The sequence below is a fragment of the Trichomonas vaginalis genome, chromosome IV, assembly GCF_026262505.1.
Source record: "Trichomonas vaginalis G3 chromosome IV, whole genome shotgun sequence".
NCBI classification, from domain to species: domain Eukaryota; phylum Parabasalia; order Trichomonadida; family Trichomonadidae; genus Trichomonas; species Trichomonas vaginalis.
In genome coordinates, this window is record NC_067206.1 from 23585114 (window position 1) to 23612392 (window position 27279).

General features: G+C 30.8%; 12 protein-coding genes across 12 annotated transcripts, besides 16 other annotated features; 4 read left to right on the forward strand and 8 right to left on the reverse strand.

Moving 5' to 3' along the window:
* Positions 1–147: 147 nt before the first annotated feature.
* TVAGG3_0154990 (nuclear chaperone required for maturation and nuclear export of pre-60s ribosome subunits) lies at positions 148–1230 on the reverse strand (the record flags this gene model as incomplete). Its single annotated transcript, XM_001317773.1, has 1 exon — positions 148–1230. One exon carries the CDS (start codon positions 1228–1230, stop codon positions 148–150), a length of 1083 nt encoding a protein of 360 aa, XP_001317808.1.
* A 490-nt stretch (positions 1231–1720) lies between these two features.
* On the reverse strand, positions 1721–3652 carry TVAGG3_0155000 (nuclear chaperone required for maturation and nuclear export of pre-60s ribosome subunits; the record flags this gene model as incomplete). The annotated part of the gene is made up of 1 exon (XM_001317772.1): positions 1721–3652. One exon carries the CDS (start codon positions 3650–3652, stop codon positions 1721–1723), a length of 1932 nt encoding a protein of 643 aa, XP_001317807.1.
* Positions 3653–3732: 80 nt separating this feature from the next.
* TVAGG3_0155010 (nuclear chaperone required for maturation and nuclear export of pre-60s ribosome subunits) lies at positions 3733–4353 on the reverse strand (the record flags this gene model as incomplete). Its single annotated transcript, XM_001317771.1, has 1 exon — positions 3733–4353. One exon carries the CDS (start codon positions 4351–4353, stop codon positions 3733–3735), a length of 621 nt encoding a protein of 206 aa, XP_001317806.1.
* A 526-nt stretch (positions 4354–4879) lies between these two features.
* Positions 4880–5446, reverse strand: TVAGG3_0155020 (nuclear chaperone required for maturation and nuclear export of pre-60s ribosome subunits; the record flags this gene model as incomplete). Its single annotated transcript, XM_001317770.1, has 1 exon — positions 4880–5446. The coding sequence occupies one exon, from the start codon at positions 5444–5446 to the stop codon at positions 4880–4882; it is 567 nt and encodes a 188-aa protein (XP_001317805.1).
* A 104-nt stretch (positions 5447–5550) lies between these two features.
* On the reverse strand, positions 5551–5949 carry TVAGG3_0155030 (nuclear chaperone required for maturation and nuclear export of pre-60s ribosome subunits; the record flags this gene model as incomplete). Its single annotated transcript, XM_001317769.1, has 1 exon — positions 5551–5949. One exon carries the CDS (start codon positions 5947–5949, stop codon positions 5551–5553), a length of 399 nt encoding a protein of 132 aa, XP_001317804.1.
* Positions 5950–6067: 118 nt separating this feature from the next.
* Positions 6068–6661, reverse strand: TVAGG3_0155040 (nuclear chaperone required for maturation and nuclear export of pre-60s ribosome subunits; the record flags this gene model as incomplete). Its single annotated transcript, XM_001317768.1, has 1 exon — positions 6068–6661. The coding sequence occupies one exon, from the start codon at positions 6659–6661 to the stop codon at positions 6068–6070; it is 594 nt and encodes a 197-aa protein (XP_001317803.1).
* A 105-nt stretch (positions 6662–6766) lies between these two features.
* Positions 6767–9880, reverse strand: TVAGG3_0155050 (nuclear chaperone required for maturation and nuclear export of pre-60s ribosome subunits; the record flags this gene model as incomplete). The annotated part of the gene is made up of 1 exon (XM_001317767.1): positions 6767–9880. One exon carries the CDS (start codon positions 9878–9880, stop codon positions 6767–6769), a length of 3114 nt encoding a protein of 1037 aa, XP_001317802.1.
* Positions 9881–9909: 29 nt separating this feature from the next.
* On the reverse strand, positions 9910–10584 carry TVAGG3_0155060 (nuclear chaperone required for maturation and nuclear export of pre-60s ribosome subunits; the record flags this gene model as incomplete). The annotated part of the gene is made up of 1 exon (XM_001317766.1): positions 9910–10584. One exon carries the CDS (start codon positions 10582–10584, stop codon positions 9910–9912), a length of 675 nt encoding a protein of 224 aa, XP_001317801.1.
* A 302-nt stretch (positions 10585–10886) lies between these two features.
* Positions 10887–10995: a mobile genetic element.
* A 134-nt stretch (positions 10996–11129) lies between these two features.
* Positions 11130–11244: a mobile genetic element.
* A 141-nt stretch (positions 11245–11385) lies between these two features.
* Positions 11386–11494: a mobile genetic element.
* A 141-nt stretch (positions 11495–11635) lies between these two features.
* Positions 11636–11744: a mobile genetic element.
* A 141-nt stretch (positions 11745–11885) lies between these two features.
* Positions 11886–11994: a mobile genetic element.
* A 120-nt stretch (positions 11995–12114) lies between these two features.
* Positions 12115–12176: a mobile genetic element.
* Positions 12177–13780: 1604 nt separating this feature from the next.
* Positions 13781–13810: a terminal%2Cinverted (terminal inverted repeat of MuDR-3_TvMULE3 transposon ID:TVAGG3_0155130).
* Positions 13781–14581: a mobile genetic element.
* Positions 14552–14581: a terminal%2Cinverted (terminal inverted repeat of MuDR-3_TvMULE3 transposon ID:TVAGG3_0155130).
* A 157-nt stretch (positions 14582–14738) lies between these two features.
* Positions 14739–17684, forward strand: TVAGG3_0155140 (ubiquitin-activating enzyme E1 family; the record flags this gene model as incomplete). The annotated part of the gene is made up of 1 exon (XM_001317765.1): positions 14739–17684. The coding sequence occupies one exon, from the start codon at positions 14739–14741 to the stop codon at positions 17682–17684; it is 2946 nt and encodes a 981-aa protein (XP_001317800.1).
* A 144-nt stretch (positions 17685–17828) lies between these two features.
* Positions 17829–17861: a mobile genetic element.
* Positions 17829–17861: a terminal%2Cinverted (terminal inverted repeat of tvBac_53III transposon ID:TVAGG3_0155150).
* Positions 17862–18863: 1002 nt separating this feature from the next.
* On the forward strand, positions 18864–21828 carry TVAGG3_0155160 (ankyrin repeat and SOCS box-containing protein 4 family; the record flags this gene model as incomplete). Its single annotated transcript, XM_001317764.1, has 1 exon — positions 18864–20741. The coding sequence occupies one exon, from the start codon at positions 18864–18866 to the stop codon at positions 20739–20741; it is 1878 nt and encodes a 625-aa protein (XP_001317799.1).
* Positions 21829–22006: 178 nt separating this feature from the next.
* On the forward strand, positions 22007–22579 carry TVAGG3_0155170 (uncharacterized protein; the record flags this gene model as incomplete). Its single annotated transcript, XM_001317763.2, has 1 exon — positions 22030–22203. One exon carries the CDS (start codon positions 22030–22032, stop codon positions 22201–22203), a length of 174 nt encoding a protein of 57 aa, XP_001317798.1.
* A 797-nt stretch (positions 22580–23376) lies between these two features.
* Positions 23377–23413: a mobile genetic element.
* Positions 23377–23413: a terminal%2Cinverted (terminal inverted repeat of Banshee-A3 transposon ID:TVAGG3_0155180).
* Positions 23414–24590: 1177 nt separating this feature from the next.
* Positions 24591–24628: a mobile genetic element.
* Positions 24591–24628: a terminal%2Cinverted (terminal inverted repeat of Banshee-A3 transposon ID:TVAGG3_0155190).
* A 104-nt stretch (positions 24629–24732) lies between these two features.
* Positions 24733–26333: a mobile genetic element.
* A 221-nt stretch (positions 26334–26554) lies between these two features.
* Positions 26555–26940, forward strand: TVAGG3_0155210 (uncharacterized protein; the record flags this gene model as incomplete). Its single annotated transcript, XM_001317762.1, has 1 exon — positions 26580–26846. One exon carries the CDS (start codon positions 26580–26582, stop codon positions 26844–26846), a length of 267 nt encoding a protein of 88 aa, XP_001317797.1.
* Positions 26941–27279: the final 339 nt, after the last annotated feature.

Sequence of the window (27279 nt, forward strand, 5' to 3'; positions counted from 1 at the left end):
ATCAATTGGTAATTCAGTATCTGGAGCAATATCATTGATTTTAACATTTCCTAAACCTTGTTTATTTTCCAAGTCCTCGGCATAATTTTGTGGTTTGTCAATGTTTTCAATCATATATTTGTAAGCTTCTTCATCTTTGACTGGTCCTCATCCTCTTCCGTGTTGTGAGTTTAATCCAATTTGATTAGTAAATTCCTTCCTTGGAATCTCTGTGACAATTGTACCATTATTTTTATTTTCTTGAGGATTTGGTTTCTTTTTATTATCTGGAGGATTTGGTAATGGGATATTGAGATTTAATGGCTTCCTTGAGACCATTACCCAGTCTTTCTTGAACTGTTCAACAGAAAGCAATGGCTGCTTTGGCTTCATGATAGATTGAATAAGATCGCTGTTTTTAAGATCTTTCTCATTTATTTTAAGATTTTGAATCTTGCAACCAGACTTATTCAAAATTTTGAAAAGTGAAATGAAACTGTTGTTGAATTCAATGCACTGAGACAAGAATGGAGTTGTTTTTAGTGTAGATTCGTTGCTCGACCATGCATAGAAAGCTGCCAAATTTTTGAACTGTATTTCTGCTTGAGAATTTGGAAATCCTTTGGTATAATCTTTATAATTTGACATTATCAAAACAAATTTTCTGCATCTGGAGAGAATTTCAGAGATTTTTTCATAAATTGCTTTTGCGGATGTTAATGCTCCAAATGCGATTCCTTCTTCATCGAATTCTTCATCATTTGGAACCATGTCCAATTTCAACATTGGTTCATTTGCTTCTTCAAATTTCGTGTTAATACTTTCTGATATTACCTTTCTTTCATCTGGACTAATAATCCTTGTATCAAATGTTAGTTTGTGTAAACTATCAGCCTTGAACTCGGTTACAATTGTTGTGCTTTCGGACGATGCAAATTTTGGAATATTTTGTTCCAATTGTTCACTGTTTTTGGCTTTTTGTGTGTAAACTTTGTTCAGATCAAATTTTATGTTTCTTTTGCTATTAACATCGTTAATATTAAATTGATCATCATATGTTAATTGGAAATCATCTTTTGTGAGTTTATCGAATTTCTCCTGCATTTGTTTAACAATAAACTCCTTTATTGATTGTTCTCTATCTTCTTTCCTAACAAAATTCTTGATTTTGCTGTTAATGATGTTAATCGCATTTTTTCCGAAGAATTCTTCCAATTTATTAAGAAGATCCTTAAGATTTGTTTCTGGCATTTCTTTAATATTTGCTGCAATTTTACCAAGTTTAGGATCAGAAGCAGGAATCCAAAGATTATTATTAATGAAAAGCAATAAGCACATTTCTTTTTGCGCCTTTTGATATGTATATTCATTTACTATTTTATCTAAAATCATTATGGATTTGATTTTATTTGTGGTCAGAATTGTTCCATATCCTTTTTCGTCATAATAAGCATGAGGAAGCATTCTATCCTTGTGATATAAAGAATAACTGATATCATTGTAAAAGCAATTGCATTCTCCAAATTTAAGAAGATTTCCCCTTTTTGGACAAATTATTTTCAAAGGAATTTCTTTTTTCCATTGGAATTGTTGTCCATCAATACTAATTTCCAGCTTTGATTCTTCAGATTGCTTGCTTGCAATTGACTTTATATCGACTTCAATAATAATATGACCTTGATGCTCTTCGAATGAAGAAGTAATCTTCTTATTAATGAGGCAGAGATTGTTGTTACAATCTTTAATAGTTTTGTTTCATGAAGAATGAAACAAGGAAACAGTATTTATTATACGTGTATCCAATCTCTAATTCATTTTTTTCTGATATTGTTTTATATGGTGGATATAATGAATTAAAGAAAACTTTTCTATCATGCAAATTAATTGGAGTATTGATTTTGACTTGTGAATTTTCCAATGGAGTGTGATACACGTGGAAAGTAATACCATCGATCAAAACATTTTTAGAAAACTTTTGAAAAACAATTGTTTTGTCATTATCTTTCAATTGTATTGGAGATTCTGGTAACTGACATTTGACATTTTCGACCAAAATTTTTTGTTTTGGATTTTCTTCTCCTGGAATTTCTGGGATAATATTGATATTATCTTTTGCGATAAAATCTTTTTCAAAAGCAATTTCATCCCTGTGATTGATAAACTTGTTTCCACGAGAATCAAGGAAAACAACAGAGTCAATGAAATGAGCCTTGACTTCATACTCAATCTTTTTAGTGTTGATGTTCATTATTCCCGTGAAAGTCATATCTTGTATTATGTCATTTATTGGGAAGATTAAATTAATTTGTGCATCCTTCATTTCATAAGTTGGAGTTGGTGTTTCTTGTGATGTTGGATGAAATTCGATGTTAACTTTTGAAGCATTTCCAAAAACATAAACAGGAATACAAATTGGAGTTGTTTGGATGCCTCTTAATATGCAAGGAACATCAGCTTTGATGGAACTGAATGTTGGAATAGCATTTTCTTTATCAACATTAACAGCTGCCATGTTAAACGCTGAATTATCAGCCTTAGTGAAGTCAATTTTAATATTAGCCTTATTAGAATCTAGGGTTGGTTTATTGTTTTTATTTTCAGGAGGATTGAATTCCTTAAATGGAAAATTATCAATTTTTTGGCGAACTTCTTGAAGATTTTTGATACATCTATCATATTCTTGGATTTTCATTTCGAGCTTCTCTAATTGATCTTTAGTATTAGATGCCGTAATATCTGGATTTTTCTTGTATTGAGGATTGTTAAATTTGTTTCTAAATTTTTCTAAATATGGTTTATCTGACTGTTTGTTTTTGATAAATTCTGAAAGATCATTGAATGTATATTCTGTCTGGTTTGAAACAAAAATTACTGAGGTTTCATCTTCAACAATTTCTTTTGAAGAACTATCTTGTTCAAACTGATTTCTGTATTTCAATGGATCATCAATTTTCATTGCCTTTTCAAGTTGTAGAAGTGATTTTTTGATTTGGTTTTCTTTTTCTTTAATATCTTCATCGCATTTAATTTTCATTTCCGAAAATATTTTACGCTTATCTTTGAGATGATCATGAACATATCTAATATATTCTCCAATTGGATCCAATAGATAGCTTGTCTGTCCACAAATAAATGAATCCCATTTTTCTTTTGTCAAAGGACTGTATTTTTCCAAGCAGAAAGATAAGTAATCTCCAATAAACAAGTTGGCTTGTCTGACATAATGATCATGTGATGTATATGTTGCTGCTTGTATAATGGAGTCATGCAACAAACATGTGAAGAATTCCTTGAAACAATATGGTGGATTTGACAAAGACAATGAAACAATGATTGACTTCTTGTTTTCTTTAACTGACAACAAATTTTGAATTGAATTGTTGACAGATTCTTTCATTTCACTTGTGAACTTATCTGTTTCGAAAACGATTTGTTTGAAAGAAGAAACAACTCTGATCATGAACATACTATATGTCAATACTTTATTTGATCCGTCAAGAAGTTTATAAAAGTCTGGATTCCGAATCAAGAAAAGACCTTGAGCTGGAAATTCATCAGTATATGATATTATTTTGTCATTGGTTTCAAATTGAGTGAAATCTCGAATGTCGTATTTCTTTGATGTGGCCTTTGCAATCAAATTTTCATAGTCTTCTTTCATGTATTTCCTCATATTTTGGACTGTCCTGAAATTAGTTTTATATATTTTAGAACAAATTTTAAGTAAACTTTTTTCTGGGAAAAATGGAATTCTTATTGGCAAATTAACATCATATTTCTTATTGTATTTAACAATAAATTCATACCAGCTTGGACTAGGAAGTTTTTTTGGTTTATATAGCTGTTTACCTTTTCAATGAGATTATTAACATTGAATAAACTCCTGTCAGAATTATAAATTGCGTTCAGGTATTTGTCAAAAATATCAAAAAGTAATGCATTTGAATCATACATATTCAAAGTTAATGAAATACCATCATAAGTCTTAAAGATATTTCCTATGTTGTAGCCGCGCTTGTGTAATAATAAAAGACTTGAAATGCAACTGCTTGTATTCAAAAGATTGTAATAATGATACAAATCAGAAGAGAAATCCATTAATGCAATAAACCAGTCAGATTGATCTTTGTTTTCTGGATCAGTCTTTGTAACATAAGAAGAAAGTTTATCATAGGAAACTATATTTGATAACTTCGCTTGTTTGATTACTTCCTCTTGATCGATGCCAGTTGGAACCCAACCAATTGTTTCGGTCAAATCAAACAAAAATACTAATTCTGGATGAATTTCCTTCAATTTATTCCACTTCCTTTCATCTTCAGTATTAAGATTTCTCTTGTCGTATTCATTTTGAAGTTTACTCAGAATTTCCATGAAATCTTTTGGTAACTTGTCGTATTTTTTGAACGATTTCGCAATGAGATCGATGTTGTAAAGTTCAGTCAATGGATTATTGAAGGAATTAATTAGATCTGATATTTCAACTGTTTTTGATGGTAATAAATCTTTCTTAATAATTATTGTTGTTAATTTATCAAGTAATGTAAGTAATTCATGGCTTTTTATTTCAAAGCATATTAAGTAAGCATCGAAAATAGGTTTGAATATTCCATCAAAAGGTTGTGAAATAACTCTAATATTTGGAACATTGAAATATAAATTTGGATATCTAAAAACATCGTTTTTGATTTCATCAGAAATATAGATATACTTCAAATCAATGTTTTCTGAAGCGAGTTCACTTGGTAAAACAATGTCTTCGTATGTAGGATATGTTTGAGAAATGAATGTAAACTCTGCAACGATCTCATTCAATTTAGAATCCTTTGATCTTTGACAATTGGCTATTGTTAAATCTTTGATTTCTTCGATTGTGTTAGCATTAAGTTTAGAAAGTTGTTCAACAATTTGATACAATCTCTTCAAATAATTGAAATCGATGAACCAATTTGGTTTTGACCCAATTATTCAATAAATCTATGGCATTCAAGATGTCGTTCATCTTTGCCCGTTCAATGACTTTAAATACATCAATAATTGGCTGATCATTTTTTATTATTTCTTCAATTAATTTCTTAAATTCATTGCTATCAATTAATAACGATAAATATAATTTCATTAATTCCTTAACAAAACCTTTATCAATTTTTTGAAAGAAAGAATTATAAATCTTTTGATTAAGTTCAATCTCATCATTATCTATTTCGTTAAGATTCTTATTGTAAGTGATTGTCAAAGCTCTCTTGATTTGCTGGGAATCAACATCTTTATCATCAGGTTGACTATAATAAGTAATTAATCTGCAAATTCTTGATATTGATCTTCCTGTTATTTCGTAGCTTGAATCATTTGGATACTCCTGCTTCAGCCAATTGCGAATTTCACAATGACAAACTCCGATTCTTGTAGCAATTTCAATCTTATCAACTGTTGTATCAACATAATTAGTGTCTGGAATATTGAGCATTGCTATTTGTGCGATTGATTTATAATCAATATCAATTGGATCTATCTTTAGAATAGCACATCTTGAAATGATTGTTCGTGGAAGAGGAGTCTTTTTATGTGTTCCTACATCATTGTATGTGAAAATGATTCTAAAGTCTTCATTGATCTGATTTTGAGGATTTTTTGATTTGGATGAAAAGTGACACCTTCACCAACTTCATACAAATTCAAAGATGGTTCGAAATCAAGCAAAGTAATGATCCTTTCCAAAATATTTGAAGGACATGATTCAACACCATCGAATAAAACCCAATCGCCATTCCTCATTGCAGTAATCAAACCGGATTCTGAATATTCCATGTTGTTGATCAACTGGCTGGCTTTTGTAATGATTTCTTTCGCTTCATTTCCAATTTTGATTGTGTTTTCATCGTTTGATGCTTTGACAATTTTGTCAATTTCATTTGCCAAAACTTTGTGTTTCTTGACTTCAACATTTTTACTATTGTTTCCAGAAATCATCATAGAGAGTTCATTAAAAGAAGGATCTTCGGAAAGCTTGGTTAAAATCTTTTTAATGTTTTGTTCACTGATATATTTCGATGGTTTATATGATCCAGTGATTGCTGAGATTGATGTATCAGCGTTGACAGGAATAACAACTAATTTCTTGTTGATTGCTTGCGCAAACAATTTGACTGTATATGTCTTTCCTGATGCTGTTCCTCCTAACAATCAATGGATATCTCTTGAGTTTATTCGCTGCCAAACAATAAAACAATTTTTGTTCGCTTGGAGTCAGTGTCACAAGTTTTTCTTGGAGATTTCGAGCAAGATTGGCATTTTTGACGGGTACTTGAACTATTAGATCACCAACCTTTAATGTGGATCCGCCTGGTTCATATGAAATATCTATTTTGCTCCATTCCTGATTTTGTTGGTTCTTTCGATCTTTGAATGTGATTTCTTGAAGCAAATTCTTTAGATTTTTGAAATGATATTCCAATTGAGAATACATTTGGCAGTTTCGTGCAATATTCATTTCAAAGTAATTAACAGGTATCTCGGAAGTATTCTTCAAAATAGATTCACAAACAGCTCTCATTTCATTTGAATCGTATTCATCTCTTCTGAAGATAATTGCTGATTTCTTAAGATCAGGAGAAACATTTCCTGAAGCAATACCAATAATAGAAAATCTTCCTTTCTTCTCTGATTCTCCATTTGTCCTCATTATTTTGGATTCAGGGTTGTTATCGAACAAACTTGTTAAAGCATCAATTAAACTTGGTGATGCTAGATTCAACTCTTCAATGATGATTAATGATCTGTGATTTGATTAACTTGCTGCTTTGAAGAGTTCTGTTGGAATATAATCGAAAATTTTGTTTCCGTTTATATCAACTTTGATTGAATTTCTTCCAAACAAATCTTCAACAGTTGTTGATCTCGACAACTGGATTTTGATCACGTGAATATTGTTTGCGAAATCTTTCATCAAACTCGCAACATAGTCAGCAAGCATTGACTTGCAAGTACCTGTTGGTCCTTGAATAATGATTGGAATATCTAATGACAATGCTGTGAAGATCTTTACACACATTGTTTGTGTTGTTTTTGTGAAAACAATATTTGAATTTGTTGGATCAACAGAAGGAGCTGAATAAGAAAGGATATAAGGATTATCTGATTTCAAGTATCCATCATCTATTTTCAAAGGTGTTTTGAATTCTTCGCATTGATTATTTTCTGTTCCTAAGATTTTCGCAGCTTGTACTTCTAATTTTTCTTTAGGAATTTCTTCAGAAGAATTCAAAATGTTGGTTTGAATTGTTTGGATTTGATCAATGATTGATTTCATCAAAATCAATTTATGGATATGGAATTTCGGATCATTAACATATTTATCAGATAATCCTGTGATTGTCTTTTTCTCTGCAACAGTATATGGTTTGATAGAAATGATGTTAAATCTTGATTTCATGGCTTCAGAAATCCTATTAAAATCATTCAAAGAACTCAAAGCAATGATTCTAAATCTATATTTTGAATTTTGATCGAGACTTATTTTGATAGTTTTATCTTTTTCTGGAGTGATTGTGTTCGTGTAATCTTCAGTTAATGTTAATTCTGGTTCTATTGATAACAATTCATTGAATCTTTCAATAACAGATGTTGGAGGTTTTGAAAAATTCTTGATGATTATAGGAGATTGTCTGAAAAGATAGTGAGTAATTAATCCAGGTTTGAAAACAGTTGTGTAATCACCTATCGCTGTATTTGGTATATCAGCAATTAATTGTTTTGTGATGTAATCAACAGATTTCTTGAGATAAGGAACATCAATTTGTTTTGTGAATTCAACTAATTTATCTAAATTTTCTTTGTTTCTGACAAAATTCTTTTTGAAATCTGTGAATTTCGGATATAATTTTTCATTTGAAATCATAATTGTATGAAGTAAATCAAGCAAAATCCTTTCATATGTCTGTTGTCTTACATAAGAAACTTGGCCAATTAAAGAAGCTGTTGTTGTTTCACTTCCTAATGTTACTTGGCTTGGATCAACTGTTATTGAATTTGCCAAAAATGTCTTGAATGATGATTCTCCAACAATTAATAAAGGATCAGTTGGAGGAACTAAAGAAGCCAAGAAAACTGCATTCCAAAATGATGAAATTGATTCAGGAACTCTCTTTGAATTCTCAATGTTAAAAACAGATTTAATTCTAAGAATACCTTTGATTACATAGTTATCTTGAGGAACTGCATCTGTAGATAATATTGAGACCAATTTATCGATGTCTGGATATCCAAATGATTCTCCAACAACTTGACAAATTGTTTTAGTTGATTTTTCTGGATCAGGACACATCATCCATGACATAAATAATGCATGCATCATTGCGGATGGAGCAAAAGATATTTTATTCCATTCATCATTGTTTTGGAGGAACTCAATAGGCTCAGAATTTTTAACTCTTCGGCAGAACCTTCTGACTTCTCTAAATGACCATGGACGGATTTTGTCATCCTCTTGGAATTTTTTGTTGATATTTATGACAAAATCTGTCAATGCATTTGTTAATAATGGCAAATTGTATTCAGAAGTAATTAGTTTGATTACTTCTTTGATGGAGTTGATAGGGAATGGATAATCAAAGCAAACAACACGTTTAAGAAGTACTTGTGGTAATGGCTTCCGACCAAACATCGTGTTATCGTTCTGACAAACGATGAAAAAGTATTTTTCATGGATTATTGTTGTTCCTACTGATGGAATTTCTATTGATTCTCCTGGTTTTTGTTCTAGAGCTATGATGATGGATTGAAGTACATTGATTTCTGCGAGATTTGCTTCATCTGCTATGAAGAAACCTCCTTCTTTGATTGCTTTTAGTAATTGTCCTTTTGAATTGTCACTTTTTCCACGAGAAATTGTGATGTTTCCTATCAAATCGGACAATTTTGTTTCTGCGTTGAAAGACACTTTATAGGCATTGAAATTCAATCCTTTTGCCAATGAAACAGCTGCTGAGGTCTTTTCGAAACCTGTTCCACTCTGAAGAACAATGTGTTGGCCAATGTTTTGCATCAAAATAATCAATGAAACAATGTTTTCAAGTGGAGGAGAATCTTTGAAATAAAAACCTGTTGTTGGTCCTGTTATTTTTCTAATAATGACTTCTCTGATTGATTCATGCAATTCTGGTGTCTTGTGGTCGATGTAAATTTCCTTTAAAGCATTAAAAATTGCACGTTGTGCGGAATCTGAGTTGAAATTAGGATATTTTGTACAGATTATACGTAATCCATTAACAATCTTTGATATATTAGAGATACCATCTATTTTTATGATTTCGTTAATGAGATTTTCTGAGAAAGAAATTTGATTTCCTTTTTTTGTTTCCAATAATGCATTAATAAGTTCTTTAACTTGTTCCTGTGCCTTTGAAGGATCAATTTGGAAATCAATTTCTATAATTGTGAATCGATTTTTCAATGCAGGAGACAAATTCTTTAATTGATTCTTTGTAACAGTGGCAATGATCTGGAAATGATCAGTAATTCTGACTTCAAGACCTTCAAAACACTCTGTTACACTGAAACGTGTAGAATTATGTGATCCAGTCTTCTTATTTAATAAAACATTTGAATAAGCATCGAGAATTGGATTGATTCGTTCGATGACTTGTGGAGAAGCATTCTCTAGTTGGTCAATAATCAGTGCACGACCTTCTTTTGCTGCTTTTACGATAGGTCCGTCCTTCCATTCAACGATTTTTTCTTTGGATGTCGTGTAGCAGCCAACAATATCTGATGTTGTCATCTCTTGATGGCAAATCATGAAGTAAGCATCACGATGTTTAAATAATTTTGTCGCCCATTTTGCAATTTGGGTTTTTCCGGATCCGTCCGGGCCAACAATGAGAATTTTTTGATTTTTATCCATAAAGAAGTGTATTTTGCGAAGAATATTCGTTAAAACATCATTCTTCCAGACATTTTGGATTTGTTTTTGCTTAAATAGTTGGTAAACATCGAGCCCTTCTTCGTGGTTTGGATTTGTTTTTGCTTAAATAGTTGGTAAACATCGAGCCCTTCTTCGTGGTTTGGATATATTTTGCATTCTTTAAGTTTATCTGCAATAAGATTTGATTTATCAAGACCAAGAAGCGATTGATAATAATAAAATAAAGAACGATATAAATTTTTGGGATCGGCTGTAGATAAAAGCGCAGTCTTAAGGTTTCTAATTGTAAAACTATAGTCACTGTTGCTCTCTGAGGCACAAGATTTATGAAATTCAATAACTTGCTTTATTTGATCTTTTGAAATGTTTTTATTGAAGTTAGAACATAGAGATGTTAGTTGGTCATCACCAAAATCATTAAACTCAATAATTTGGAAGTGAGATGTGAGTTTTGATGTCAGTTTATTACGCATTGATGCAAATGCACTATCAGAATCGTTTTGGGTAGCTATCAGCTTGAAGTTTTCGTGCATTTTTATGGGAGAAGCATTTAAAGCTGGATCATCTACGTATAAATCTTCAGTATCTAATGAAGACTCAATGCATTGCAGAACATCTTCATGAGCGAGATTGAACTCATCAAGTATAAGAGGATATCCTTTCTTAAAAGCTAAAGAATACATTCCATAATCAAAAATTGGATTGGAATCTTTGTCAAGGGTTAGATTTCCAATGAGCTGATCGATTGTGGTCTCTGAACTGAAGTTAAATTTGTAATATGTCCCAATTTTTTCAAAAATTTTCTCTGCAATTGTTGTTTTCTTATATACGAAAAAAAGAGATCTGACATTGTGTCAGATCTCAGTAAAAGTGACATTTACATGTCAAAAAAATAGAATGAGTTTAAGTAATTAAAATTGAGGGTGAGAGTAGTATTGTATGAAATAATATCTCTCACCCTCCAATTCATCCTATGGCGCCGAAAAAATTTTGGTGAAATGCGACCACATTTCACCAAAATTTCTCGGCGCCATATAGAGAACTAGAGCCTGTGAGGTACTGATACTATCCATGTACCTCGCAGGCTCTAGTTCCAAGCCAAAATGGCTAAAAATTGCCCGCAATTGTTCACATTGCGGGCAATTTTTAGCCATTTTGGCTGGGAATTGGAGGGTGAGAGTAGTATTGTATGAAATAATATCTCTCACCCTCCAATTCATCCTATGGCGCCGAAAAATTTTGGTGAAATGCGACCACATTTCACCAAAATTTCTCGGCGCCATATAGAGAACTAGAGCCTGTGAGGTACTGATACTATCCATGTACCTCGCAGGCTCTAGTTCCAAGCCAAAATGGCTAAAAATTGCCCGCAATTGTTCACATTGCGGGCAATTTTTAGCCATTTTGGCTGGGAATTGGAGGGTGAGAGTAGTATTGTATGAAATAATATCTCTCACCCTCCAATTCATCCTATGGCGCCGAAAAAATTTTGGTGAAATGCGACCACATTTCACCAAAATTTCTCGGCGCCATATAGAGAACTAGAGCCTGTGAGGTACTGATACTATCCATGTACCTCGCAGGCTCTAGTTCCAAGCCAAAATGGCTAAAAATTGCCCGCAATTGTTCACATTGCGGGCAATTTTTTAGCCATTTTGGCTGGGAATTGGAGGGTAGAGTAGTATTGTATGAAATAATATCTCTCACCCTCCAATTCATCCTATGGCGCCGAAAAAATTTTGGTGAAATGCGACCACATTTCACCAAAATTTCTCGGCGCCATATAGAGAACTAGAGCCTGTGAGGTACTGATACTATCCATGTACCTCGCAGGCTCTAGTTCCAAGCCAAAATGGCTAAAAATTGCCCGCAATTGTTCACATTGCGGCCAATTTTTAGCCATTTTGGCTGGAAATTGGAGGGTGAGAGTAGTATTGTATGAAATAATATCTCTCACCCTCCAATTCATCCTATGGCGCCGAAAAAATTTTGGTGAAATGCGACCACATTTCACCAAAATTTCTCGGCGCCATATAGAGAACTAGAGCCTGTGAGGTACTGATACTATCCATGTACCTCGCAGGCTCTAGTTCCAAGCCAAAATGGCTAAAAATTGCCCGCAATTGTTCACATTCCCATCTTTTGTTGGTAAGACGAAGAATATGAAATAAATTATGAAGAAGATAATGATGAATAAAATATCACTTTTTATATTTTTGACACGTAAAGTTGTCACTTTTCTGTCAAACTGTTTTTATCGTTTTCGTATATAACAGTTTTACCACACCCTGTAGGTCCAATAAGTAAAACAGGAATTCTTGAGTCAGTAAATTTAGTAATTTCATCTATTTTACGTTGGATAAAATCGGGCTGTTGTGACATATTTGATAAAAAATAATTAACAATCTTAGTCAAAACCTCAGTTCACTTTGACTCATTTTTGAATAGTTTACATTTCTAATATTGATTCCGTAACTGAGTATTATCAAACATGATAACTCAAATTAGCTGAACAAGCAATGGATACTGCTAATACATTTCAAATTTGAAGGCTTTTTCTCAATTTCGAAATGTGTGCCTTCACTCCGAGGTGTTACCCCCTGCATTTTCTTTCGTTGAAAACTCGGTGATACCTTGGTACATTTATTGAGCTCGCAAAGATATTTAGAGAATAGTTGATAGTGATGATGTATTGTACAGGACATGATGTATAAAATTATTAAGATTATTTAGTTAAACTTTGTCATCTACTTTTGATATATTGGAGATTTCTAACATGTTTATAGATTTTTGGTTTTTTAGTCAAAGTTCCTCATATAAATGGATTTTACAAGAGAAATATGAATGGATTTCAGTTTTTGATTTTCAATCATCTCATATCTCGACTTTGGCCCTGGTGATTTCCATAAGATTCCATATATTATTAGAGTATATGATGTTATTAATTTGTGCAAATTTGCAGGAAAAGTTGTGCAAATTTGGTCAACTTTACTGCACAACAAGAAAGCACTGCACGCCTGTAATTCCCAATAAAGTTTTTGTTCTTTACCATTTGAGAAATGCTTTGCTTAAGTTTTGAACATTCGTATTGTAATAAGTTTTATTTTGTTCGAGCAAACTATTGCATGTATTATTTCAATAAAAGTTATAAAAAATGAAATATCAAATTCCAAATCAACCAAATTTAATAAATACATTATATGCGATTTGATTGCAATACATTTTTAAGCTATACTATTTAAGTTAAAGTCAGGTTTTTATTATAATAAAAATGAGAATAATATAATATAAATGTTAGGAATATTTGTCAAAGATATAGTTTAAAGAATAATAATAAATCGATTTGGTTGATTTAAAAATGGATTAAAAGGCTTATTTGACTGTAAAAGATAATTTTTTTGAAATTTTTGAATATTTTCGTTCTTGAATTAAAAAATTTAATGAAAAAGTATTCAATTTTCATTGATTCTCTCATCTTTGAAATTTGCACAATTTTTCTCCTAAGTCTCAAGTTAAGCTTCTTATGATCTATTCTATCTATACCATAAATATGAGTCCTTTTCTCAGGCTAGAAATGGTGAAGGCACACTTGGGTGAATACACCGGCAACCCCTGGGAAATAATTGAGAATAAATTACGTGGCATTTGCCGGTAAATGCCATGTAAAACTCTCAAATGTTGAGCCTCTTATGGCTGGTTGAAAAATCACCCACGTTATGAGTTCATTTTATTGAATTGTTTGTTTTATTATTATGTCTAAACAGGCATCAAAAAGCAATGTTACATAATCACAATGTTAAAGAGAGGATCTTCAAGGATACTGATTTGACACTTTACAAATATTTTTGACACTTTACGTGTTCCCCAGACTTCCAAAATGAGTAGGGGTAATTTTAGCTAAAAGTGACACGCATGTAAAAAGTGACACACCTATGAAGGGTGTGATTACCGATCGGTAATTTCGACAGTTTAGAATTTAAAATTTTTTATGGAACTGTTGCGAGTTTCATAAAGAATTTAAGGAATATAAGCAAAGATTTGAATCAAAATCTTAGACCTAAGCCGCTCGATTCGCTCGCGGCTTCCGCGAATTACAGATCAGCAAAGATTTGAATCAAAATCTTCGAACTAAGCCGATCGCTTCGCTCGCGGCTTTCTTTATTATTTTAAATTTGCATATTTCCATCAAAAGTTCATAAGGTAAAAAATTTCGTTTATTTTTACTAAGAAAAAAAAGGTTTTTGATAATAAATTTATTTTATTTCGAAAAAGTAGCAATAATCGTAAAAGGGTATTGATAGGCTTGCTAAAGTAACTAATTTTAGCTGTCAAATACTTTTGTATTTTGAAGTAAATTAGTATAAATTTGTTTTTACTTTTATTTCGAAAAAGTAGCAATAATCGTAAAAGGGTATTGATAGGCTTGCTAAAGTAACTAATTTTAGCTGTCAAATACTTTTGTATTTTGAAGTAAATTAGTATAAATTTGATATTATTTTAACTCCCTTTGAAAACCTCAATTTTCCATACAGAGGGAACGGGAATAGCATCCAATATTCCCTGAGAATGGTTGCGCATTCTCAGTTCCCTCTATATTTCGAACGAAGCTCTCATCGGTCTTTTTTTTTAATACTAAACGTTTTTTTCCCCTGTCACTTTTAGCTAAAATTTGGGTTTGCCCTTCCAAAATTATTTGGTCGGATCTCCAATTGTCCCCAAAACGACATCCTTAGTTATTCAAAAAAGAATTAACGAATTTGTGAAACAATTTTGTCAAAATATTGTTGTAAAATGGTCATATTTTTTTATCAAAAAAAAATTGTCAATTCATCAAAAAATGACTGAAATCAAAGAAGAAGATCTTTACAGCCGTCAGATCTATGCAATTGGATCAAAAGCTATGGAGAAGCTTACCAAATCATCTGTTCTTATCTCAGGAATGGGTGCCGTCGGTGTTGAAATTGCCAAAAATGTAATATTAGCCGGCGTCAAAAATGTCACTATTCACGACACAAGATTGACTACACTTGATGATCTTGCAGCTAATTTTTACCTAAATGATTCTAATATAGGTACAAACAGAGCTATTGCTTGTTCCAAGCTTTTAATGAAACTAAACAGATATGTATCGCTCGCTGTTAATACAGATGCATTGACCAACGAGTTAATCTTGCAGAATCAGTGCTTTGTTCTTACAGATTGGCATTCAAGCAAAGAAATTAGCGAATACTCAGCATTCTGCCACAAAAATGGAATTAAATTCTTGTTTGCTGATGTCAGAGGCCTATTTTCCTTTATTTTTGCTGATAATGGAAAAGATTTCCTCATTCGCAAGCAAGATGATACAGAACCGATCAGGTTCGACGTCGCACATATCTCGAATGATCCGCAGGGTATCGTTACAACCTCAAACCCACATGGTCATGGCCTTGAAACTTCAGGACATATCAAATTTGCCGGAGTCGAAGGCATGACAGAGGTAAACAACCAGACATTCAAATACAAGAAAGTTAAGAACGATAAATACCGAATTGTCATTGGAGATACCACGAAATTCGGAAAATTCGTGAATAATAACAACACTGCCGTTGCCATTGAAGTCAAAGCTGCGAAGAAAGAATCCTACAAAGACTGGACAGCAGTTATGAAAAATCCGAAAGGTTTATTCTACGAATTTGATTTTTCAAAATTAGAATCACACGCTCAAACCCTTTTATTCTTCCTTTCATACTACAACATCATCACAGATTCACCTGCTGTTGATTTCCCAGCATTACTTGAAAGCGCGAAGCAAATAAACGAAAATACCAAACTTGTCGATTCAATTGACGAAGTTTTATTACGTAATTTCGCTAATACTACTCTTTCCATCATCTCCCCGATGTCTTCCATCGTTGGAGGAATTACCGGCCAAGAAGTTATGAAATCATTGACCGGCCAATTTACTCCTATCAAGCAGATCGTCACTTTATCATATACAGATGCCATTCCCGACATCAACAATGTCGATTTCGCACCAAAGAACGACAGATATGATGCTTATCGTCGCATTTTCGGCAACAAACAGCAAGAAATCATGTCCGACCTTAACTATTTCTTGATTGGTGCCGGAGCACTTGGTTGCGAACTCCTAAAGAACTGGGCAATGATGGGTGTCGCCACATCCGAAAAAGGAAAGATAACCGTCACCGATATGGACCAAATAGCGGTTTCTAATTTGAGTAGACAGTTCTTATTCCACGAAGAAGATGTCGGAAAAATGAAGTCAGAAATTGCCACAAAAAGTGCCAAAGAATTCAATCCATCGATAAAAATTGAACATCATATCAACAGATTGGATGAAACAACAGCAGCAGATGTATACAACGAAGAGTTCTACAAGACATTGAGTGGTGTTTGCAACGCTTTAGATAACATTCCAACACGTCAATTCTCCGACCAATTATGTGTTCAAAGATTGACTTCACTTTTGGAGTCAGGAACACAAGGAACCAAATGTAACTTCGAAGTATATATTCCTCACAAGACACAGTCATATTCATCCATAGGAAACTACGAAGGTGGCGGTGTTCCTATGTGTACAATCCATGAATTTCCGACAAACATCAGTCACACGATCACATGGAGTTTAGATTTGTTCGGAAACATGTTTGAAAGTGATCCTGAAACAGTCAACAGTTTCCTCAAAGACAAGGATTACGTGAAACACATGAAAGAAGAAGATATTGGTCACGTTAAAACAGCAATTGAAATTGTTGAAAAGATGTTGATCAATAACAAACCAAATGATTACAAAGACTGTGTTTTGTTGATGAGAAATGTATATCAGAAATCTTTTATTGACTTAATCCATGAAGTTCTTAAAAAGAATCCTGTTGATTCCGTTGACGACCAAGGAAGAAAGTTCTGGCTCTCAGAAGGAAGAAGATTACCTCATCCGTTGGATTTTGATGAAAATGATGAGTTAACAAAAGAATTCATCAAATATGGAGCAAGATTAATTTCTGAAGTTTACGATATCAAAGTAACTGATGAAGATCCAATGGAAATACTTAGAAATAACGATTTCCAGAGATTTTCTCAAAAAGAAAATTCGGATGCAAATAAGGAAATTAATAACGATATCCATTCAAATTTGAGAGAAACATGTAAACCATTGAAATCATTTTCATTTGAAAAAGATGATCCATCGAATGGCCACGTTGATTTCATTTATGCCACAGCAAACTTGAGAGCTAAATGTTATGGAATCATCACAGAAAATAAAATGGAAGTGAAGAGAATTGCAGGAAACATTGTTCCAGCACTTGCTACGACAACATCATTAGTTTGCGGTTTCGTTTGCATGGAAATGTATAAATTACATTCACATATTCCAAAGGATATCTCTGAGTTCAGATGGGGAGCTGTAAATCTCTCTAACAACTTCATTTCTTTGTTTGAACCTGGTTTGGCTACGACAGAAATTGTTCAAACAACAGGAGAAAAATTCAATTTCTGGGATAAGTGGACATTCGATGATTTACCTGTTTCAGACATAATGAAGGCCCTTGAATCATCTACAAAAGGAACAATTTCAATGCTAACAATTGGTGACATCATTGTTTACGCAGATTTCAACGAAAGAGATGAAGTGAAACTTGGAAAGAAAGTTTCTGAAGTTTTGAAAGAATTAAACATTCCTCTTAAACCAGGAACACTATATATCAAGGCCAAAGTACTTATTAATGATGAAAACAACAACTCAATCAATCATCCTCCTGTTTATTTCAAAGTTAACTAAAAAATAATTTTTTATTTAATTATTTTTCTTTTATTTTAACATAACATACCTTTATAACAGCCAGATGAGGTACTAGGTAGTGAGTTAGAATAATTTTTTATCATAGAAAATTAGGAGATAAAGTATAGGTGTCAACAAAATTGAGAGAATGTCTGAAAGTAGTTAGTGCACCCTTAAATGAGTTATGATGTAAAATGCGGGCATGCTATGATACTTCAAAAAAAAATCTAAGTTTAGTCAAGAAAAAAAATGATAGGGGAATTGACAATATTAAATGGTTCAATTAGATGTGTAATATAGGTTAATGGGAATCATACATACATATCTTCAATTATTTGATTTTATACCGCAGCATTTTGGTTGTTCAAAAATGAAACAAAACTTTTTCGTATGAATTTTAATCATAGTATTGACAAACCATTGTGTATATGTATATTAAAATGGATTGTTATGTACATTAATGGAGCAGCTCCTATATTAAATGTCATTTAGATAGAGATACGAATATAAATTGGGCATATTAATTTACAAACTTAATTTTTAATGATAGTATTACTATTCTATAACTTAATAAAGTCAATATAATTGAGATTTTTTTGATATTGAGATTATAATTAAGAAATTATTTAATATATTTCATTGTTTTTGGTAATAAAGATCACCCTCTCTTTGAAAAAAAAACAAAATATAACAAAATCAAAAGGTATACATCATTTTATTTTTCCAAATAAGATATTAATTATTCCCAGAATAACCGAAATTTTATTAAAATTCCTATTTATTTTTTAAATTTTTTATATTTTTGCATATAATAAGATCATCACTAATAGTATGAGAACAATATAACCATTAAATTTATACTCATTTGATTTCAGTATTTCATTTCTTTAATAATGATCTTTCATTGCAAGAAAGAATGTGGTGATATCAACCTGAAAAAGCATCAACTAACTAAATTTATACGAAAACTATTGCGTGCTTATATAAAAACCTTCATAATTTCATTGACTCGCAAACTTGAAAAATGAATTTAAGCCAATTTCAAATATATAAAGAAATATGTGTGTGAAAATGGAATCTCACAGGTTTGTTATGATATTTTCAAAAAGTTCATCGCATATTATTTTGTTGTATTTTATATAAATTGTAAACTTCAGAATATCATTATTTATTTTTAATATGGCCGGCATTGAAACACAAGAAGGCCATTTCAATAAATTTATGGGTATATTAAAGAACGTCAGCGATGGATTTAATGCATTATATCAACTGAAAGCCAATACTCAAGAAGATATAAATAAAATTTACGAAATAATCAAAGAAAATTTGATTGAAGAGAAAAAATATTCTCAAGAACAGATAATCAGCGAACTATCTTACATAATTCAATATCGAAATCGCTTTACCAAACCATATTTTACGTTATTCAAGAAATTTTACGAAGAATTCAATCCAAAAGAAGTTAAAACAATATCATCTCTACTAGATTACTTTGTTTATAAAGAGTACTCTGTTATTCTGGATAAAGAAGATAAAGATGACATCAAAAATTATGAATCTCAAAAGCTTTCATTGGAAATCCACGAAGAAAACACAATTTACAGAGCAATTATGAATGATGATAAAGATTCCTTAATAAAATCTACAGAAAAAGAAGATTTTGATAAAAATCAAATTCTGAAAAGTGGATTATATCCTGAATCAGAAAAAGGATATTCATTACTTGAACTATGCTGTTACCATGGTTCAATCAACTGCTTTATGTCTTTGAGAGATAAATTTAATTCAGAAATCACTCTACAATGTCTTCAATTTTCATTTTTAGGTGAAAATTTAGAGATAATTAAAGAATGTTTGAAAACACAAAAACCAGATGAAGAATGCATGAGATTTGCAATTATTTCTCATAACATTGATCTCGTTAAGTTATTGACGAATGAATATAACATGAACATTGATTTACAACAATGTTATCGCTTTAACAATGTTGAAGCTTATTTGCTTTATTTAGAAATGACAAAAGATGTCAACAATTGTTTTGTTTATTCACCAATCTTTAATACTGTTTCTCTTTGCGAACAATTAATTTCTATTGGTGCTTATGTTAAGTCAAAGGATGACCAAGGAATGACTGCTTTACACCATGCCGCTGATGATAATAATACTAAAGAAATTGTTGAATTCCTTGTTTTTAATGGAATTAAAGTCAACTCAATTGATCAAGATGGAAAAACAGCTCTCCATTATGCCGCTATGAATAATAAGAAAGAAATTACAGTTTTTATACTTTTACATGGTGCAAAAATTGATTATAAAGATGATTTTGGAAAAAGTGCACTTCATTATGCAGCTGAATATAAAAACTTAGAAATAGCAGAACTTCTTATTACTAATGGAGCTAAAATCGATTCGAAAGATGAAGATAAGGAAACACCTCTTCATTATGCTGCAGAAAGTGATTGTAAAGAATTAGTCCAGCTTCTTATTTCTAAAGGCGCTGATATTAATGCAAAAGATAACAAAAACAAAACAGTACTTCACTATGCAGCAATAAATAATAGCCAAGAAACTGCAGAGTTCCTTATTATGAATGGAGCAGATGTTAATTCTAAAACTAAAAATGGAAAAACTCCTATTTATTATGCCATCATTAATAACAGCAAAGAAACAGTTGCTCTACTTATTTCACATGGCGCCGACATAACTGAAAAATACGGAAATGGAGCAACGCTTCTCCTTTGTGCGTCACGCTGTAATAGCTATGAAACTGCAGAACTTCTTATTTCACACGGTTCAGACGTAAATGCGAAAAATTATTATTGGAAAACATCTCTTCATTATGCATCAAGAAATAATAACAAAGAACTAGTTGAACTTCTTATTTCACATGGTGCCCAAATCAATATTAAAACTAAAAGAGGAAAAACTGCATTAGATTATGCATCAGAAAAATGCAACACTGAAATAGTCGATCTCCTAAGATCTCATGGTGCAGAAATCAATACAAAAACCAAGAAAAAGAAAACTCACCCACCATATTTTAACAACAAACAGTGACAAGTAACTAATCCATTATATATACACCAAACATTGGAATAAAAATATATCTTTTTTATAATAATTATAACTTTTTGTTCTTGCTAAATAGTTATGGATGAGATAGCATGCTGCAACAGTTGTTTATCCTGCAATGTGAAGTCATTATGATACTTCTATTAATCGCTAAGTTTGGTCAGAATGAATATCACAAATATAACAACAAAATAAGACATCCTAGAACGTGACACGCAACAAAATGCTATTGAATGGCTTCCAGTGTTCCAAAATTCCATATGGAAGGACATCATTATTTGAATATCTAAACCATTCACTCCAAAGTCCTTCTCAAAGCGAAAAATATCTGATCATGCAAAAATCACCATTGGACATCATAAACGAATAGTAATTTTTAACTAGAATATTATATCGGAATAGTTGTGATACTTTTTACGGACTTATAAATAATCCCGAAAAAGTATCAAGTAACTGTTAAAATATATATATATTCACTTTTTAATCGTCGTCCCTGCTCTCAAAAAGTGACTATTATATTTTGAATATATTTCATTATGTTTTATTTCCTCTTTCACTGGATTGAAATTGTCTAAATCTGAGTATTGGGTCATAACTCTATAACCGTCAGGTCCAGGGAAAAGACCAATACAAAAATCATCTTCGAACTGAATATATTTTGAAAATCCACTCAAAAACATAATGACTTTATGTGGGGCTTTTTGCTTGATAAGATATGGCAAAATTAATTTCTCTATGATTAATCCGAGCTGAATAATATGTTCATAATCATAACCGAATGAGTGAGGAATGGGAAAAGTAAGGATTGTATAAATTGCGCCTTGCGCAATTAGATCAAAATCTGTTTCATTAAATTCAATTCCTCTTGTGAGCATTACGAAGATTAAATAGTTAAGTTCAACTCCTTTATATTCTTCGACTTCTTTTGCTTTGGCTTTTAAATAATTGATTAATAAATTTGCTCGAATTAGGCAATGTTCATCACGAATTCTCTCATTCGATGAGAGATTTCGTAATGAATATTGCCTTCAAGTACTCTTACTACTCTTTCCTAGTTCCAAAAAGGTCTAGGATTCTGAAATTAATCGAATCTAGCAGAGTTCTTCAGTAGCCTAATATTGGACTTTGAAATTTATGCATAAATCCGGAGTAATTTTGCTGTTCCTTCAAAATTCAACTAATTTCTAATATATTCTACATGTTGTAAGATTAAAAATATTTTCCTTTTCAATTTCTTGGAAAAAAACCGTTACTTTTCAATCGACTTTCTGACATGACCCGTGGTCCACAACGCGAACGTGAGCGTGCTCGTGCTGAAGCCAGGAATTCTAAACATGAGAAGAAGGGAGCTCAAGGAGATCTTGCCGCAAGAAAAGAGCGTGATGCAGCCGCAATGAGAGCAAAACAAGAGGCAGCAGCAGCTAAGAAGGCAGGAGATGCAAAGTAAAATTCAGCTACTAATGTTCAAAATGTACAGCTTTTGATGAAGTTCTTTGAAACAAAATAAATCTGACCATATCTGAGAAATAAATAAAACCAAATTAATTATTCATCATTTATTCATGTTTTTTATAGAATTGATTTTGTTCGATAACTTTCTTTTGATTTACTTAGAAAAGAACTAATTTTGAATCAATCTTTTTATTATTTATGTTTTCATAAGAGAATTATGACTGACATCGGAAATAATTGGACTTCTCATATTAATGAAATACATAAATCATATTGTTTTTAAATATATTCATAATATTTTAGATTATGACAATGTTTCATAGTCACATGCATTTAGAAAGTTGTTACCCTCTTTGAGTATATAAATATAGATGAAGGGAAAATGTAATTCATGATTTTTTATTTGGAATGAATGACAACGTCGAATAATGTGGTTCATTCCATTATCCTTGCTTCATTAAAGAGATCATTCTCAAGGAAAGAACCCCATTGGTGAATTCAAATAATACGATCGGATAAATTTAATCTTTTGTAGTCATAAACTCAGCTTAAGTCCTTGTGAAAAAGACATTTGTAACTTTTTTCTTTTTATCGTCTGGTTTCTATGAGAGTGACCCAGACGATCAAAAGAAAATCTGTAAGGAGGACGAAAAACAAAATCATGAAACCAGAAAAAGTCAGAGAGTGTAAAAAACTTTCTTATAGAGACATATTTTGACATAAAATCACTAATTTCATCAATTTAGGTCATATTTAATTTGAATTTGAAATTATCTTGGTCCTTAATTCAAAGGGATAATAAGCAGTGTAGAGCGTAATTCTTATTTCAATTTAATTTGTTTTTGTTTTAGATGTATATAACTATCGTAGATCGTTGAAAAGATGGTCTAAGCATAGTTTGCATGTACCATCATCTAATTATCGATGAAAGTATTCATGTAAACATCCTAAGATAAGTTATTTTTTGGATAGATATGAATTTATCAAAGTTTCACCGGAAAATTTATAAAATTTTCATAAAAAATTAGGAAAAACTTATTTTCAGTTCTAATATATTTCATCGAATTTTGGTTCATAAACTATTTCAAAGGCAGATAATTCTTATTGGAATGATCTGCTCCAACTTTTTCAATATGATTTTGGTCACAAGTTTTAGATCATATTTGTGTAATAAACAGAAATTCATCAAAAGTGGCAGCTCTCAATTTTTTGACATTTGTAAATTCTAAATTGAATGAGAAAAATGAAATAATACTAAGCATAATACAATATTCTAGATTTAATTATAATTAGGAAAAAGTTAGTTTTGAGAGTACTTTTCATAGGCATATAGAATGAAATCTTCTGAAAAATAATATCACATAAACTCATATTATTTTCTAATATATAACTATTTTATATAAAAATCAAATTCAATGATCTTAAAAGCGAAGGATAAACCTCAAAATTTACGAATATAATGAATGGGAATATAATGCTTATCTATCATAAAACCATATGAAATATCAATTTTTGCTTTACGCCTAATTTTGACGACAATTAGCAAAAAATGTTAAATGTTAACACTCAGTCCATTTGAATATGAAAAATAAAATTCACTTTGATTAAATGTTTTTATTTATCATGCAATTCTTCTTGCGACCAAAGATTTGAATAAAATTTCAAAAAATAAGATAGCTTAAAAAATAATATACGGTAGTGTTTACTAATAGATGAATAGTATATAAATTCTATTAAAATGGATTTGATCCAAAAAAATATAAAACCAAAAATAATTGTTATAATTTAAATGAAGAAGTAATTTAAAACGATTTTATTTATGATCAAATTTTATATATTTTTTTGGATCAAATCCATTTTAATAGAATTTATATACTATTCATCTATTAGTAAACACTACCGTATATTATTTTTTAAGCTATCTTATTTTTTGAAATTTTATTCAAATCTTTGGTCGCAAGAAGAATTGCATAATAAATAAAAACATTTAATCAAAGTGAATTTTATTTTTCATATTCAAATGGACTGAGTGTTAACATTTAACATTTTTTGCTAATTGTCGTCAAAAATTAGGCGTAAAGCAAAAATTGATATTTCATATGGTTTTATGATAGATAAGCATTATATTCCCATTCATTATATTCGTAAATTTTGAGGTTTATCCTTCGCTTTTAAGATCATTGAATTTGATTTTTATATAAAATAGTTATATATTAGAAAATAATATGAGTTTATGTGATATTATTTTTCAGAAGATTTTGCGTTCTTCTTCAAAATTTTATTTTTTTATTAAAAAGAATCTTTACAAAATATACATTTACTTTAATTAATATTTAAAAACGTGCTCTATCAAAAGTTCCAAAAATTCAATATTTTAGCTTTTCTGAGGTGTTACTTTTGATGAATTTCTGTTTACAACATTTGCATTATTGATAATTGAAGATTAAAAATAAAAATAAAATAAGACGAGACATCATCTATTGTCAGGCTTCTCTTTTCAATTAATTTTATATCGAAGTAAGTATAAAAAAAAGGTACATTCACTATTTTTGACAAAATTTTAAATTTTCATGGGGTTGTAAATCTTATAATAACTAGATGAATAAGGAATGAATCCCAGTATAATGTGCATCATTCTATTAAACACTATATGTAAGGCTAATGATTCTATTAACACTTATGAAGATCTATAGTATTTGAGCAGATAAATTTGATAATTTCCAAAACTCTTATATTTCAAAATTAAAGTGTGCGAATGCATTTAAATGAGAGCAAAAAGAGATTGATGCTGTTAAAACTAGGTGTTAATTTGCAATTATTTCGCATCACAAGAACTACCCAGTAAATTCGGCTATCTTTCTTTGCAATTATTCTCCATTATACCTATAATATAATGGTTAGGGTTTGAAGAAAAGTTACTAGAGAATTATTGACTTTTGAAATAATGCAGAATTTTACTTGAAGAAATCATTAATTTATGAGTTCCAAATTGCTAAGCATGACGAAGGATCATTAAATTTGCTACAATTAAATACACTTATTGCAGAATTAAGATTTTTGAAATTAAAAGTTTGAAATATTGCCTTTTTGAATAAAAATTTAAATTTTATTATATAATCATGATAATATCTTATAGAAATTAAAAGAAAATATTTTAAACCATTCAAATATTTTGAATGTCTTATCAATTTAAAATATTAAAAGATAGCTTGATTTTATCATCATTAGTTGTTATCAAAGTTTTCTTCTTTTGATGAACAACAGTAAATGATTTGTTAATTACTTGTCTTCCTTTTTCGCAGCAAAATCGAAAGTTATGATGATAATCTTGCTGTCAATTTTGAAACTCTCTGATTTACAAGTAAGCATTCCTTTGGAAAAGCAGTCTTATTCTGTTTTCAAGATATTTTAAAGCCTCAATTTCATACAATGCGCAGATCTATTCGAAATTGCAAGAACTCTCAAGAAAAATGCAGCAGCAAAGAAGATTCCATAGTTTCTAGCATCAAAAATTTACAACCTTAATACAACAGTTAAAGAGAAGCTCGAAAAGAAAATATTTAACCATAAAGCTGGAAACCATTCGATATCTACTATTGGATCTAATAAAAAGTTAATTATAACATATTTAACATGCTATTTGTTGACTTTGTTCCATTATATTACCATATATCTCTTTTTGAAATCTAAAATATTTTTACGATTTTAACCATGTGTTGTTGAAACCATATATCAATCTTAGCTAAAGTATAGTTTATGAGTCTGTCACCATCTAACGTATGAATTTTCAAAAATGTCAAATATGTTCATTTTTTCTGTAGATTCAGCCATAATTTCACGTTGTTATACTATTCAACTATTATTTAAGATTTTTATCGATTTAAATATATGATGAGATGCTTAGTTCTCCTGGAAATCGATTTTTAATCGCAATTTTAACTTTCCAAAAAAAATTCAAAAATAAAAATCCCTCTCAATTTTCTAAGTTTTATAACTCGCCAAATCTCTAGCCAATTTTTTTGGCCCGTATAAATATTGTTTGGCACTATATAGGGATGCTATTTATCCTATTTTCATCCCATTTTACTGTTATCGCCTAGTGAATGTACCTTTGTAAAAAATAATTAGTGATTCATAGTAAACAAAGCCCTTTGTTCAAATTATCCAAAAAGTTTTAGGGATAATAACGTTTTTCATTGAAATTGCAGCCAGTATGGTTTTTCTGATCATTTAATTTTATCAAAAGTACTTCTGAGGTTAATTTTTTCGTTTATTTTAACATAATATATAGATCTAGATATTATCATTTACGAAATTAATTTGGCACTTTTTTATATCTGATTTGAAAAATTATTATCACATTTTCCAAAAATGCTATTTCTCCTCAGCGCACTTTTGTTCTATTCTCCAAATCTCAGACCATTAGACGCACATTCAAATCTCACAGACTTCTTCAACCCAGACTTCGCCGCTTGGAACGTAAGTAAAATGGAAAATAAAGTTTCAGCCCTCTCACTTCTTGGACCTTCCGATGAAGAATTCAAAGATACTATGAACAATGTATCTATCATTGTCGGATCTGTTGCAATTGGAACATTATTTATCGGCTTCTTACGAAGACACAGTCGCACACAATAAGACGATCTACAACACATCTTTTATACACTTTCTGTTTTGTTTATATTATATTAGCATGCTTTGTTTTATATATTAAATATATTTTCTTTAAAAATTTAGATTTTAAAAGATATTAGACATCTAGTCTCGTATTAGATGCCAAGTTTTCGTCGAGAAGCCTATGAAATCTCTATGAATTTTTTTTTAACTCAACAAATTCGCTAAGTGCAGCAATTTTCTGCTGATTTGATAAAATTTATTTTGCATAGGAGATATACCCCGTATCAAACTTTCTCGTTGAGAATTGAAATAACCTTTCGATATTCGGCCTTCCATCGGAGCACGGGCAACACCAGGAAATATTCTTTGTCACAAAACATGTGGTTTTATCAATGTCGAATGCTACAAAGATTCAGTAATAATGGCCGCATAATCTTTTCGTGAAAAATCATCT